At 43.8% G+C, this 16411-nt stretch overlaps 1 protein-coding gene across 2 annotated transcripts in view; it reads right to left on the bottom strand.

The window, feature by feature from the left end:
- The window catches only part of INO80 (INO80 complex ATPase subunit), an 82497-nt gene extending 68890 nt beyond the window's left edge, over positions 1–13607 (bottom strand). The window contains exons 1-5 of one of the 2 annotated variants that reach the window (XM_064658053.1): positions 13351–13607; positions 5111–5296; positions 3663–3829; positions 3503–3570; positions 113–274 (exon numbers count right to left, since the gene is read on the bottom strand). In XM_064658053.1, coding sequence (XP_064514123.1) covers positions 113–274; positions 3503–3570; positions 3663–3829; positions 5111–5253 — 540 coding nt within the window. In that variant the 5' untranslated portion in view covers positions 5254–5296; positions 13351–13607. The remainder of the gene's footprint in view (positions 1–112; positions 275–3502; positions 3571–3662; positions 3830–5110; positions 5297–13350) is intronic. The other variant, XM_064658054.1, reaches the window with a different exon arrangement.
- Between the last annotated feature and the right edge of the window lie 2804 nt (positions 13608–16411).

Below are 16411 nucleotides of genomic sequence, written 5' to 3' on the forward strand. Positions count from 1 at the left end.
ACAGTCTACCAAACAACAGGGTATTTTCCAGTCCACAAAACATTATGAGTTTTGATAAAAATGTAAGAGCAATTAAAATAAGGCAGTTAAAGGACAAATTCTGGATTTTTACCTCTTTGTCTTTGCTATATTTAATTTGATGCAATTTCTTATATTTGTGTAATCGCAGCATATTGTGAAGTTCCTCCCTTGAAAGGGAAAATTCTTCTTCATCCTCTCCGTCCTCATCACTTGGTGAATCTGTGTCACTGGAGTCATCACTCAGAAGGATACTCTAATAAGAATAAACAGGAATTAATTTAACTATCACAAGTCCCTGTACTGAATTGCTTACTTATGCAAAACGCCCTTGAGCCTTTACTTAATAAAAGGGTGTGGGTCTGGCTCAACAACAAAACTTTGCGTTTGTCTTTCATCTAAAATTACTCAAATGGAAAACAGTTTTCTGAGGTGCAGTATTGTGTAGCAGTGAATCCAATACACATTTTGTGACTGCAGAATCATAGAGTGGTTTGGGTTGTGTAATGGGTCTGGCTGAGATGGAGCTCATTTCCCCGTAGCAACCTTCACCTTCACCGTGCTGTGCTCTGCACTGGTAGCTGGAAAGGTGTTGATAACACACCAGTGTTTTGGCTACTGCTGAGCAGTGCTGGCACAGCATCGGCAGAATCTCTCAACGTTCCTCTCCCCCCATCGAGGGCAAGATCCTGGGAGAGGACTAAAGCAGGTCAGCTGACCCAAAGTAACCAAAAGGATATTCCATACCATATGAAGTCAGCCCAGATATAAAAGCTAAGGAAAGGAGGAGAAATGAGGGGCATTTGTTATTCACAATGTTTGCCTTCTGAGCAACCACTAGGTGTGCTGAAGCCCTGCTTCCCAGGAAGTGGCTGGGAATTGCTTGCCAATGGGAAGTAGAGAATAAACTTTGTTATTTTCCTCTGTGCATGCAGAAACTACTGCTTTTACTTTAGCAAACTGCCTTATCTCAGCCTAAGAGTTGTTTTCCATCTTATTCTCTCTCCCCTGTCTGGAGAAGGGGAAGTGATAGAGAGGCTTGGTGGGCACCTGGCAACCAGCCAAGGTCAACCCAACACAGGTTGGAAGGGGACCTTGAAGATCATGGAGTTCCAACCCTGCTGCTGTGGGCTGGGACACCTTCAACTAGACCAGGCTGTTCAGAGCTCCAGCCAGTCTGGTCTTGAACACCTCCAGGGATGGGGCATCCACAACTTCCCTGGGCAACCTGTTCAGTGCCTCACCATCCTCACAGTACAGAATTTTTCCCTAATAACTAATCTAAACCTACTGTCTTTCAATTTGAACCCATTCCCCCTTGTCCTGTCACTACATGCTTTTGTAAATAATCTTGCTCCATCTTTTCTTTTTCTTTCCCTTCAAGTACTGGAAGGCTGCAATTAGGTCACCCCAAAGCCATCTCTGTTCCAGGCTGAACAATCCCAGTTCTCTCAGTCTTCCTTTATAGGAAAGGTGCTCCATCCCTCTGATCAACTTGGTGGCCCTCCTCTGGACTCACTCCAACTGATTTGGGGGGAGGTAGTTAGTTCTCTAAGTTTGGTGATAGTTAAGTCATTTTAGTCCACTTTGTCTGCTTGTGGTCTCAGAAAAGCAGCAGTGAGAAAAGCCAGGATACCGGTAGGGGCATTTTGTTATGTATGGTTGCAGGTCCTTTCCTACCTCATTTGTAGTTTGTCCTGGTATTCTACTACTTCTACCTGTATCAGCTGCAGCAGGTTTGGCTCTTTGACCACCTGGCAAAACATTTTTGCTAACTACAGAAGGCTATAGTACAATGAAAATGCAAAGACAGCATAAAGCCTCCATTCCACTCTTCTTTCATCCTCATTGAGACCTGGTACTGAGTTCAACTTAAGAAAAATCTTTCAGTTGAGTCCCAAATCTCCATTTAATACATTTCATAATAGATCATTTTAATTTGGATAGTGCACTAAAATTAATTCAAGTTCTGAATGTATACTCACTGCCAAGGCCATCACTAAACCATGCTACCAAGTACCACATCCACATGCCTTTTGAATACTTCCAGGGATGGTGATTCCAACACTTCCCTGGGCAGCCTGTTCCAATGCCTGACCACCCCTCCAGTGAAAAAATTTTTCCTAATATCCAATCTAAAACTTCCCTGGCACAACTTGAGGCCATTTCCTCCTGTCCTGTTGCTTGTTATTTGGGAGAAGAGACTGATCCTCACCTCACTACAACCTCCTTTCAGGAAGTTGCAGAGAGTGATAAGGTCTCCCCTGAGTCTCCTTTTCTCCAGGCTAAACAACTCCAGCTCCCTCAGCCACTCCTCATGAGACTTTTGCTCCAGACCCTTCACCGGCTCCATTGCCCTTCTCTGGAAATGCTCCAGCACCTCAATGTCCTTCTTGTAGTGAGGGGACCAAAACTGAACGCAGTATTTGAGTGTGGCCTCATCAGTGCTGAGTATAGGGGGACAATCACTGCCCTGGTCCTGCTGGCCACACTATTTCTGACACAAGCCAGGACACCATTGGCCTTCTTGGCCACCTGGACACACTGCTGGCTCATGTTCAGTCACTGTCGATCAGCACCCCCAAGTCCTTTTCCACCTGGGCAGCTTTCCAGCCACTCTTCCCCCAGCCTGTAACAATGCCTGGGGTTGTTGTGACCCAAAGGCAGGGCCGGACACTTTGCCTTGTTGAACTTCATACAATTGGCCTTGACCCATCAATCCAGCCTGTTCAGATTCCTCTGCAGAGCCTTCCTACCCTCCAGAAGATCAACATTCCCACCCAACTTGGCGTTGCCTGCTAAATGACTGAGGGGATAAACCGACTCAATCCTCTTGTTCAGATCATTGATAAACATATTAAATAGGACCAGGCCCAATACTGAGCCCTGGGGAAAACCACTAGTGACTGGCCACCAGCTGAATTTCACTCCATCACTCTCTGAGCCTGGCCATTCAGACAGTTTTTTAACCAGTGAACAGTGTACCCAGTCCAAGCCATGAGCAGCCAGTTTGCCCAGGACAGTGCTTTGGGAAATGGTATCAAAGGCTTTACTGAAGTCTAGGTAGACAACATTCACAGCCTTTCCCTCATCCACTAAGCAGGTCACCTTGTCATAGAAGATGAGCAGGTTGGTCAAGCAGGACCTGATATTCATAAATTCATGCTTGCTGCACCTGATTCTCTGCTTATCCTGTACATGCTGTGTGATGGCACTCAAGATGATCTGCTCTATAACCTTTCATGGCACTGAGGTCAGGCTGACAAGGCCTGTAGTTCCCCGGATCCTTCCGCCAGCTTTTCTTGCAGATGGGCATCACATTTGCTAACTTTCAATCAACTAGGGCCTCCCTGGTAAACTGGGACTGCTGGCAGATGACTGAAAGCAGCTCGGTGAGGACTTCTGCCAGCTCTCTCAGTACCCTTGGGTGGGTAACTTTGTTCACAGATTCCACAATAGCTGCATTTCTTTCCAATATTCTTACCTTCAGCCACTTTCTGCTTTTCTTCAGTTTGGAAAAGTTATACAAGCTCCCTTTTTCAGACTTTGGTTCTGTTAAATTAAAAATAAAAAAGTCCTTAAGAAATAATGTCGTTCCCAGCTAAACACAAAGAAAGCAGACATTCAACCTAGTGCATGCCTACCTGGCTGCAGTACTCCATTCAGGGAATGTGTGTTCAGCATCCCAGAATTCCCTGCTCCAGACGACTCCCCAAGCAATGAGTTTGTAGGCTCTTCCTTAACTTGCATCAGGGGATCCCCAGACTGAGGCAGCAAAGGACTGTCATCCAATCCATCTTCACTTTCATCGCTGCAAAAAGATACGTAATATAGTGACAACGAAAGGAAAATATTCAAAAGAGAAGATGCCCATGCAACTTTCTTACATCTCCCTTGTCTAAAAGTTTGAGAATTGAGACAGCTTCAGATGTAATTTTACACATTAGACATGTTGCTGTTAATAATTTCCCATTAACCCCTCAGCAACAGTTAATCATCAAACTAGCCTGGCTATACGATCAACCCGCACCTCCAGTGATAGAAACCTTTACAAGGTATCTAATAAGAAGCACGAACTAAGCAAGAAACTAATATCAAGTCAAACTGAAGCACAATATTGTCATCCTCGCATGTAGATGTAAAGCTATACTTTTCCTAATTCTTGTGTGGATCTTATTACATGCTTGTAAACATACCTGTTACCCATTGCCCATGCAGTTATCAGTTCTGTAACTCGACAATTCCAAAAAAGTGATTAAATTAAACATGTTACTGTTTTGGGACAGAAACGAACATACCTTGATGACTCACTTCTTAATGCGACAACTTATGTACAAATAATTCTGCCATCAGTCTTTGCATTTTATGTATGGCTACAGGCCATAAGTGTCCCTGAAAATCAACTTAGTGCTTCCTCATCCTACTTCTTGCAGACAAAGGAAGTTTTGGCCATTTACTTACAAAAAAGATCTTTAAAACATTTGTGCTAGTTTGTACATGGGCTGGTAACACAATGGATTACCAGTGTGCACTAAGAGAACCACAGTCCAAAATCTTTCATACAATCATAGAATAACCCAAGTTGGAAGGGACCCACAAGGATCATCAAAGTCCAACTCCTGGCCCTGCACAGAATCACCTCAGGAATCACACCATGTATCTGAGAACATTATTCAAATTCTTCTTGAACTCTGTCAGGCTTGGTGCCATGACCACTTCCCTGGGAAGCCTGTTCCAGCCATTCTCTGGGTGAAGAACCTTTTCCTAATATCCAACCTAAACACGCCCCATCACAGCTTCATGCCACTCCCTTTGGTCCTGTCACGGGTCACCAGAGAGAAGAGATCAGAAAAGCTTTGTTTCAGAACTTGGAGCCAATCATGGATTTACCAGTAAATTTAATAGTATTTCTTACATCTCCTCTTTTCTAGGCTGAACAATCCAAGTGACCTCTCCTTCTTCAAAGAAGAAGAGTTTATAATTAACAAGTCACTACTAAATTCTTAAAATTGTGTTGTCTGGGAACAACATAAAAAAAAAATGCTTGTCTTTCCTTGGTATTCCCAAGGGAAAATGGAAAAGGTTTTGGTACCTGGATATACTCCTGTTAAAGATGGCAGATGTCTGTCGTAAAAACTGATCCAGTTGCAGAGCTTTCTCCAGGTATTGCAGATAGAGGGGTTTTGCCAGCTCTGAGCAGCTGCCATCCTCCCTGGCACCCAGCTCTGAAGCCATAGAACAAACTTTTCCTCATGCACAGGTGCCTCTGAACACACTGCTGTTAAAAAGAAACAAGAGTCATTATCATCACTGCCTCCTCTAAAAGGAATCAACCTGGTGAGCAGGCAAATGTACTCCATGCTGCACCAAATGCTAATATCTCACAGAATGCAGAACCGAGGTAGTTCTGGGCAAAAGCTTAGGTTGCCGTTAATAGGTATAGTAAACAAATTCCCACTCAACTTTCCAACACAATATTACCACAGCCAAAAACTAAATTCTTAGGTTTCTTTTTTATGACTCTGTGGATGCTGTGTAATGGGAACGAGCACTGTATTGACCTTGTACGATAATCCAAGTGGTGACGTAGAAACGCAGAGTCCTATGAAGCCAGTCCTTAAGCATCTACAGTAAACTTTCATCGCTATTACAGATAACACGTTTAACTCTGAACAGAGGGCAGAGATATATATAAATAAATATATATAAACTTACTCCAAAAAGAAAGAACTACGGAAAATACTGTTCTTCTGTTGCTTTTACCATTCAGTTCACAGCTAGTCTACTGAATACTTGTAAGACTTCTCCTTTACCTTAAAGCAACATTACTCTTACAGCACTCAAAGTTGTTACCTGTTGGCAAACAAGCTACAAATACTTGACAAAAAACCCTTTTGCATTCTAAAATTCAACATAATTAGCAATTTACTACATACTTTTTAATATTTACAAATTCAGGACATATTCTAGCTTTATGTTTTTTTCAATAATAAAAATCGTCTGCCTGATTTTCATTTATTTGTTCTGACTATTTAAAATTCTTAATAAACCCAAACACATTCCCCTGCAATATTTGCATAATACATACTTTAAAAACAAAGCTATCAAAACATTTTATTGCTCTGTCAACTGCAGTTTACTTTTCCAGCTACAAAGGATGTCATAACAACTGTTACAGTAATAGCTCTGTCAACTTGAATTTTACTTTTCTTCAATTACAAAAGATGCCATCATCATTATAATAATAGTGAGAAAGATAAATTGTTTCCAAATCCGCAGTTGTTACTGTACAAATGAAAGTGCTGTCAGTATCCTAAATATTATAATATTTAATAATAAATAAACGCCTTAAGCTTTTACTTCCAGTGGAGAACAAAAATCATAGAATGGTTTAGGTTGGAAAGGACCTTAGAGAACATCTAGTTCCAACCCCTCTGTCATGGGCAGAGACACTTCCCACTAGAACAGGTTTCTCAAATTAAAACCAGTCAGCTTTAGTCAGATCTAGACTAGCTGCTCTTCTGAAGGATTCTTCTGGTTTCTGTCACTTCTTAAAAATACTACAAAAACTGAAGCAAACTTCACATCAATTTATTTAAAGACATTTTATATTTGTTCAATTATTAAATCGGTAACTAAATTGTTTTATGCTTATATAAGTGAACATACAGATTGGGTACCCAATCTTCAAACTGTTTTTTCTTCACATATACAGTCCAAAACCCAGCACCTAACCTTTTTCAAGTCTTTTATTCTCAAAAATTATAGAACAGTTTTAGATCTTCTAAAGTAACAAGAAACAACGATAAGTGATTCCCACCTTGAGACTAATAGCTGTGGTTGAACATGAGCAAATTTTATTATTTCTTAATAAATACTCAGTGTTAACGTCCTTATCCACAGAGAATAACCAATAACATACCAGAAGCCATTAGACAGGATACCAGCTCTGATCTAAAAATCATCTTTAGACTGAAGCTATCTAGGTTCAGCTTTCCATATATCAGGTCTTTGCATACCTGACAGCAATTGAATGGTTGACCTCAGTTACCAAATACCCATTTCCAGTAAAGCTTATCAGAACACCTGAAAACTTTCCTTGTAAGGGTAGTGAGATGCACATTTTCCAAGCAACTTTCATCCACATATGTCATAGTGCTTAATAGCCATTTAAAAACCCAACCAACCAATCAATCAAACGGAAAACAAAAGAAAAAATGAACAAACCCACCTTAAAATCAAAAACTGTCTTCCAAGAGACAGGGCTATGAACCACAGACTCATGTAGGTTGGAAAAGATCTCTAAGACCATCAAGTCCAACTGCTAACCCAACAGTGCTAAATCCACCACTAAACAATGTCCCCAGGTGCCATATCCACACACCTTTCAAATACCTCCAGGGACAGTGACTCAACCTCTTCCCTGGGCAGCCTGTTCCAGTGTTTGGCAATGCTTTCCATGAAGAAATGAAGTAAAAGGGTTAAAAAATGAGAGGAAACATGAAACTTCCATCTCTAAAGGAAGAAATCATTCAAGACGTGATAGAAAAGGACACCATGAAGGTGAAAGTGGTTTTCCTTCAGATCACCAATAAAAATTATATATTTCATAGGGGCAAGAATCTATCCCTAGTACAATATCAGAAAAAGTATGGTGATTCCTTTTATCGCTCCATTTCAAAATCTATCAACAAGAGCACGTGTTACATTAACATGATTAACTCAGAACCATGTGGCATCTTTCACCTGTCTGCTCTTTGCAGAAAACCATGTTCCCAAACCTCAACATTTAGTGGCATTACTGGTCCTCTCAGCGTTGTGGGGAAAAAAATGTGCCCCAAAGGGCATAAAGCACACAGGACTTGATTTGGATTCATGGCCTCTGAGGAAGATAAAAAAACAAACGCACTCTACTGCCCTATAATGAGCCTTGCCCTCACAGAACTATACAAGCTTAAGAACAAAATAAAGGAAAAGAAATAAGATAGATTTGAGGTCAAGCTTTTAACTGCAGGACAGCAAACAGGCCAGAGGCAAAATAAACACAACCATCTTCCTGATCCACAATGAATAACTGGATGCTATTCTAGCTGCCCAGACACACTTGCTCAAGTGTTGGTCTACGTGGTTCTACCCAACTGGATCAGTGCCCCTGCTCCCACGGTGCTTATCTGCCTCCATGCTCATACAGTTTAGGAGATAACCCAGCAGGAGAATATTTCTTTACTTGTAAGATACAAATGACCCTATCATAAGAAGATGCTGACAGCTGTGTTTAGTAAGTAGAAAACTAAGATATTTTCTCAGGAGTGGCTCATTGGTACTGCACAGAGTTCCCAGGCAAGCATAAGAGCAAGTGGTAATATCCTCCGTCTGCAGTGACTACAGTTATTGTAAAGAGGAGGTTTTACTCTGTATTTTAATATATTATATCCCCTTGTTGTGTACAGTATGCTAAGTACGTACACTTACACGCTAAGTAACTGTCTCATCCTTACTTTTTTTCAGATACCTATGCTCTTAAATATTACTTTCCAGATCAGGAAACCTTACATTTCCACATTTAATAAAGTCCTTCTTAAGCTGACATAGTATAAGTACTGTGCATTTCACCCATATAAAGAGACATGCCTTAGCTTGTCTTCCTATTTTAATTACTCTTGCCCCCAAAACAGTTACTAGTCTATATCCCACCTACCAAATAAATAAATAAACACAGGAGAACTTAACAATATTCTTAAATATATTTACAATGCCCAAAACAAATTTAGTAAGTGTTACACAAGCACATTTGAATAGAGAATAGTTTAGACATTGAATTCAGCCCTTTCATTTATTCATGCTAACAGTCACACAGTGCTTCTCTGACGATCAAAGTAATAATACGGAAAGTAAGTGACAGACATCTCTTCATTCTCTGTTCTTTTGTTTCCACTCTAGGTTTTAAGAAACAAAGATTTCCAATGGCAAAACCTGCTTGAATACTGCAACAAGAGAAGATGGGAACAAGAGAGAGGCACAAAGCCTGATCCACTATGGTAGGTAACAGTGTTCGGGACATCACACAGACATTGCCTCAGTGGATTTACATGGTGATGACATTCATTCCACTTTTCTTTGCCACTTTTGAAACAAATCTGTCCTTCTGCCTACTCAGTTTAAGTAAGATTGCAAAGACACAGATTTTCGAAATGGTTTCACTACTGATGAAACATTTGGGTAAATATTCATATGTTACAGGTGCTAAAATGACTGAATGCTGCAGAGTAATCCTTTTGCCATCACAACTTTCTTACTGATACGCGTCAATTTTATGTTAAGTTTCAGTATCAAATTCAGTAGCTATTTGCTTTCTCTCTTCCTCTCCCATAGAGTTCTAACAATTTAGAAACCTGGAATTTGGAAACAAATAACTTCTGCACTGCCCGGCTGGCACTTTGAATCCTCTAAATTCTTAATCAGAAGGTCACGCTGAAACCATTTAATTGTATCATATGGACTGCTGAATCATGAAAAGCATACATAAAATATCATCAGGAATATAAAAACTTCATGCAAATAACTTCCATAATAATATGTATTTTTTTAATATCTAAGTTCAGTTCTGAAGAAGCCTTCTTTAACCTGTTTTAAATCACATTGCTTAGTTCACTTTTAATATAGGAGTTTCTTCATTCACTCTTGTCTTTTCAAGTCTGCCCATTCTAACACCTACTCAGTAAGTTAACATCCAGCATTGGAGAAGAATACTCCAAGGATGTATTCTGAGAGCAGAGTTAGGTTTCATAACAAGGTTTCTAAGTTTTATACCCACCGACCTGCACCAGTCAAACAGCAGAAACACTGGTGGTCTCATGAAGAAGCTCAGCTTTAGAAGTAGATTCTCACAATTTAAACAAATATCCACTGCCTATTTCTGAATGGAAGTCCAGCAAGTTTTTCCTACTGATACCAAATTAAACAGGAGACTTGTCAGTGGTAAATGCAAAATTTGGCTCTTGTGCCTAGCTGCAAGCTAGATGGGATTTGCTTTACAGAGCTCTTTGAAGCAGTACTTTTTCTTCTAGGAGTTTCTGGGGGGTTTTCCCTTCAGTTGCTGTTACCTCTACACCTCAGGTAAGGTCCAAAGGGTTATTTTTTCTGCTCTTTACACCTAATGTTAACCATCATAGTAAATAATGATAATGACTATACTCCTAGCTGAGGGCACATACGCAAACTCAAGCTGCCATGGAAGGAAAAGGTACAAGATAGCAGCTAATGCACAGTACCTCTTCTTAGCCTATGACAAATGCAAGGCAAAACAGGCAGGTAAAACTAATTCATTTTCACCTGCCACACACGAAGTGCATGTATATGAAGCGTGACCAGCTGGCAGGTGAGCTCCACTATTTACTTGTTCCAGTATTCAGCCCACAGAAGCAGTTTCTTTTCTCTCCTCTGTCCAATCAGCATAAGCAGAATGACAAAACATCCAAGTGGACAAACCTCTGAAATCCCAGAAAGTATGTATTCCCCATCTCTCTATTTACAGCATTGAAAGTTTTATCCATAGCGCAGGACTAAAAACTGGGAGCAAGAACACAAGATTCCATGCTACCTTAGTTATCTTGCAACTTTAGCGGTTTCGACATCAACTTATTAAGAGAGATTTTTCCAAACTGATATAAACATCTAAAATACTTTTTGTTCTTGAAGAAATTTACAATTGAGACATTAAACTCTCCCTGGAATAGCAGAATACTCTAAGATCTTCCTGTAGTAAGATCTCCAGAATAAACTGTGACACAAATATACATATTCAAACAGAAGACTCAGTCAAGGTCTGTATGGAAAACTTACATTAGCACAGTACTATCAGCCAGGTATATCTTTGCTTCTTTACAAGCACATAATCTCCAGTACAGACAATTGTGATGGTATAAAAAACTTAAAGAAGGATTTTGCTTGGAGGAGAATTATATGCTCTCTTTTCGCTGCTCACATTTTAGCTTGCTTTGGTAAAGGTACAGTTCCACTAACAACCATTTTCCAGACTACACTATATACCACATTTTAAAGCAAAACATAATTCCCATACAGTCTTTTCTAATGGCAGTCTCTTAAATATAACTTGGGTACGTGAGAGATTATGGCTTTAAAAAAAGCAGATAAGTTATTTCATATGAACCTAAAGCCCTCAATCTTCACTAAACTCGAGTTAAACAAATAAAAGACATGCATATAAAAACTCAACTGTGAGTTTGCATCACTTCAGTTTGAAATTAAAAAAAGCCATTTTAAGTGCTTTTCTGAGTAACGAAATCTAGGTAAACTAGATACTTTGCTGGTTTGCTTTTGTGGTAAGGTTTTATATTGTTTTGCAAGGAATGAGACAGCATTTCACTGATCTGTGTTCCACCTTTTAATCACTTTTAAATAGAGAGAAGAGCCAGTGGGGCACTGGCTCTGAATTTTACAATTGTCCAAAAGAACAGTAACAGATAGGGCTCAGTTTATTATTTAAAAGAAAAGCTATACAACAATGTATCAGAAGTGAATAACAGAATACCTTAAAACATACTGAACACAAAAGCTGGCATGTCACAGCTCTGCTTCCATGTTTAAACTAGCAGAAAAACAAATCTAAATATTTAATTTTTCAATTAGAGCAATTCTTTCCCAAAAGAGCAGTTAACGGTACTAATGGAGACCTCTGGCAATGCATTTATACCCTTTGCTCTACACAACAGCACCAACAGCTACCTTCACACATTGCCACTCACACAAAACACCAACTGTATGAATGTTTTCAGTTTTGTTTGGTTTTTACTCCCTCCACCCGAGACTACAAAAAGGGAACTATGTCCAAAAAAAGCTCTAAGACCATTTTTTTCTTGCCATCTAAGCCAATCTCTAGCATGTAATTTAGCCTGTCAAAGAGCATGCTTATTACAGAACTTACATTACTTAGCTTATTACATTATACCTGAATGGCATAAAACCTGTTCATTTGAATGGTCAAGTAGTGTGAGGCAATATTTTAAGCAACTTCAACAACATATACGTGAGAAATAGAGAAGAAAAGAATTACAGGCAAAATTCTTAAGATATTGGGAAAAGCTCCAAGCTACAGTTCTATTTCTTGTACTTTTCCCGCACTATCTTATTAAACTCCCACTGTCATGACATACTGTTATACACACACATTAAAGAAGTGACAACACAAATAGATAATTTCTGATTCGTGTAAGTTAAAAAATGTGTTGATCACATACAAACAGGCCTATAAGGTGTCCTCTACAAATCCATGCAGTAGATGTATTTGTAAGAGAGGAAACTAAAGTTCTAATTACGCACATAAAGACATTTTACTATAAAAAAGGAACTTGACTTGCACCATTTTCTCCATGTAAAGATGAAAATAAACTAAAGGAATTTATTACTATCTGCAACACCGTAGAGGCGGAAATTCAACATGCAATATCGGCAACAGCTAACGAAAAAGTAATGTATAATGTTAAACTATGGGCAGAAATTGCGCTAGATTGTGTTTGCAGTGAAACAGGAGCAGACTTTACACCCCAGCTTTAAAGAAGTGTTTCCTAGTATGTGCATTCACCAGAGCAAGCACAACATTGAACTGTGCCTCATATACACCCGAGAGATACTTTCCATGCACAACGACACCAGCCTGGCAGGCGGCCCCTTCCTGCAGGTGCCGGCGGTCATTCCGGGGGCGCCGGGGAAGCCCCGTCCCCGCTCCGCAGGGCTGTGCGGGCAGCGCCGCCACACGCGACGCGACGCGGCCCGGCCCGGCCCGGCCCGGCCCGGCCCGGCCCCCCCGCGGCTCCCGGGGGCGGGGGGGGGCCGCGCTCCGCCGGCCCCGGCGGGCCCCGGGCGCGCTCCCGCGAGCGCGCTCCCGGCGGTGACGCGGCGCTCCCGGCCCGGCCGCGCCGCCGCCGCCGCCCTCGCCGGGCGTCCCCCCCCGCACCCCTCTCCGCCCGCCGCGCACGCGCCGCCGCCCGCACGTGCGCCCCCAGGTGCGCGGGGCGCCCCCGCACCCCCCCCCCGCACCTCTCCCCGCCCAATTCCCCGCGTCTGGCGGGGCCCGGTGGCCGCTCCGGGCCGGGAGGGTGGGGGGGGGGCAGCGGCTCCGCACCCGTCGGTACCGCGGGGCGCATCCGGCGGGCAGGGCGGGGAAGGGGCCTGTCCCTTTAAGAAGAGGCCCGGCTGCTGCGGCCGCCGGTCGGCGCGGGGGATGAAGCCGCGGCCTGCCCGCCTGGAGCTTCCATCGTCGTCCGCAGTAGCCCCGGCTCCGCGTGTCCTTGCGCGGTCGCCGCGGTGGCTCACCTGAGTAGCCGGCCCGGCGGCGGGGCGGCGGCGGCGGTGGCAGGGGGCTGGGGGTGTCTCCCGGGCTCGCTCCCCCGCTTGCTCCACCCGGCCTCTCGCCCCGCGTTGCCGGGGCTGGCGTTGCCTGTCTCCTGCCGCGGAGCGCTCCCGGCTCCTGCCTCGCCAAGATGGCGCCCGCGCTGGTGCTGAGGAGGAGGCGGCGGCTGCGGGCGCTGGGACGGCGGCGGCGGCCACTTTCGCTCACTGAGAGGAGAGGAGCAGGGACACGGGGAGCCATGGCGGGGGGGAGGAGAGGCGCCATGCCCAGACCTGATCAATCGAACCCCGTATGTCTCCCCGGCGCCCTGGCCCCGCACCCTGGCCCCGCCGCCCCGCCCCCGTCGCCGCGGCCGCCGTACGGACCCGGGCCCGCACCGCGGGGCTCGGGCCCGCACGGACCCCGCGGGGGGCGCGCGCTCATCGATGCGCTCCCGCGGCCGATTGGTAGGGTCTGGAGGTGACGGAAATTGCCGAAGGGACTCGGCCGAGGCGGCGGGTGAGCCAGCGAGTCTCGCGCGAGGCGGGGCGGGGTCTCGCGATGCTGGCGCGAGGAGGCGGGTGCGTCCCGGAAGTGACGCGCTGCCGCCCTTGAAGCGCCGCGGGGCGGGTGCGGCGCTGCTCGGAACCCCGGGCCAGTCCCGGGTCGGGCAGGGAGCGGGGTCATGCGTGTCCCCCGAGGCTGCCCCTTCCAACCACGCAGCAGGCGGCCTGTGCCGGCCCGGCCCCCGCGGCCGACGGGAGCGGTGCGGGGCTGACGGCGCTGGAACCGGGGCGCCGTCACGGTTATAACACGTGGGGCTCCGTGCGTTCCACCGCCTTCGCTTTGTCATGCACGAAGAGTTGCATCAGAGGAGCCCAGGACGAAATAGGCCCGAAGGTTAATTGCGAAGAGGCTTTGCAGTGAAAACACGCTGTGGCCATCGGCTGTTCGGCACCGCTGCTTCCCCAAACCACTAAATAGTATATTTACCGCAAATCCTTAAAAGCGTGATTAATCCAGACCACTTAGTGCATGGAGATAAAAATTGTGTTCATGACTAAGCTGTGTCAGTCCATCTCTCTGTAGGCACCACCGCGTCTTGGTTTTGGCTGGGAGGGAGTTAATTTCTCAGTAGCTGGTGCAGTGCTGAGTTTTGGATTCAGAATTAAAATAATGTTGTTATCACAGTGATGTTTTGGGGTTTGCTAAGTTGCATTTATGCCAAGTCAAGGACAGTTTTGTTGGTTTGGGATTTTTGGCACAGTGAGGAGGTGCACAAAAGAGAAACTGTGTGAGGAAGCATGGCCAGGACAACTGACCCCAACTGGCCAAAGGGATATTCCTTACCATAAAATGTCATGTCCAGTATATAAACTGAGGAGAGTTACCTGGAAGGGGGGCCAATCTGGGTTTGAGAAGGGCAGTCTGGCATCTGTCAGTAAGTGATGAGCAATTGTATTGTGCGTCACTTGTTTTTCTTTCCCTTTCTATTATCGTTCTTACTATGTTTTGCTTCGGTCTCAATTATTAAACTGTTCTTATCTGAACCTAGAAGTTTTACTTTCAGTTCTCCTCCCCATTCCACTGGGGGAGGGAGGTTGAGGGAGTGCCTCTGTGGTGTTTAGTTGCCAGCTGGGCTTAAACCATAACACACAGTTACTAGGCAATAAAAATAAGACCATCACTACTGCCCCAGTAAAACTTCACTAGAGTTGTCCTGAACTAGTGGTGGTACTTGTATCCCTAACTGCAGCCGGGAACTGGCGATGTTCGGGAAGTGTGCACGGTTTGGTTACTTTTACCAAGCTTAGACAGAGCAGCATGACAAGGGCTTGTGGACCATCAAAAAAGCCCCTTTTTTCTTCTCCTTTAAGAAAATTATAATTTTCAATCTTGTGCATCAATGAGTGATTACTCCATTCCAATCTTACTACTTCTCTTTATGCTGGTTCCAAAAGAGAACCAAAGAAAAAGCTGCAACCATGTTTATCCAGGAATTTGCTACTTAAATCAGTAGAGTGGCACAGATGCAATTAGACTGTCAAGTCCCTCCCTGGAAATCCTTATTCCATAATACAATTCGAGCCAGGGATTTACTTCCTGGAAGAGGCTGAGAATGCAGCTCAGTGTCTTACCGAGAAGGGTGGCCTCAGCAATTAGTTTGTATCCTGTACAGAGACACTCCAGACCACTCTTCTACATCCCAGACTTGATGCTTTCACATTCCAGCCATTCTTCCCTCCCTCCTTCCATTATCTGATGTGTTCCCATTTTTTTCTCTCTGTTAATAGGACTGGGTGGACCCAGATGATTTTGGTTGTGGAAATAAAACATAATTATTCTTTTGGCACAGAAAAGCCGGAATGCTCCACATGGTACCTCACTGACCTGTGACATCCCATCACTGCTTGAAAGAATCTTGCTTCAAATAAATAAAAAAAAAGAGCAAACCTTGGCAATTTTTCTGTTACTCTCAGAAGTGAGTAAGTCCTATCTATAGTTTCAAAGAAGAGACCTATTTAAATACTGCTGGTCTAGTGCTCTGTGGAGAGAAGAAAAAACCCCAGACATTTCCCCAAATAATATTGAAAAGAAATGCAGACAGATATCATAAGCACGGTCACACCAATTTACATCCAAAGAAAACCAGCTCAAACGGGTATTGACATGTACTCACATGCAGACATCATGTCCTTTCCAACCTGGCATCATTACTATTCCCACATTTACAGCTTGATGACCAGGTTGTTCTTGGACTGCAGTCTGGTTGGCACAGTGACTTCTTCCATTCTTCCCTGTTCCATGTTGTTCACCAGTGTTCACCAATACACCAATAAAAGTGTTCCAAGATTTGGACATGGCCTACATTAATTTTGTTGCGTGGTAAATAGTAGTTTTGCCTTAATACCTTATTTTGCTTGGGAAGGGACTGCTATACACCTTTTAAATCAATTTAGGTGCTTCTGCCCCCCTGTTCATACACCCCTGTCTATGGACACACAGCACGTGTGTGTTACAGTCTTATCTACCTGAGTTGGATGT

The sequence above is a fragment of the Pseudopipra pipra genome, chromosome 6, assembly GCF_036250125.1.
Source record: "Pseudopipra pipra isolate bDixPip1 chromosome 6, bDixPip1.hap1, whole genome shotgun sequence".
NCBI classification, from domain to species: domain Eukaryota; kingdom Metazoa; phylum Chordata; class Aves; order Passeriformes; family Pipridae; genus Pseudopipra; species Pseudopipra pipra.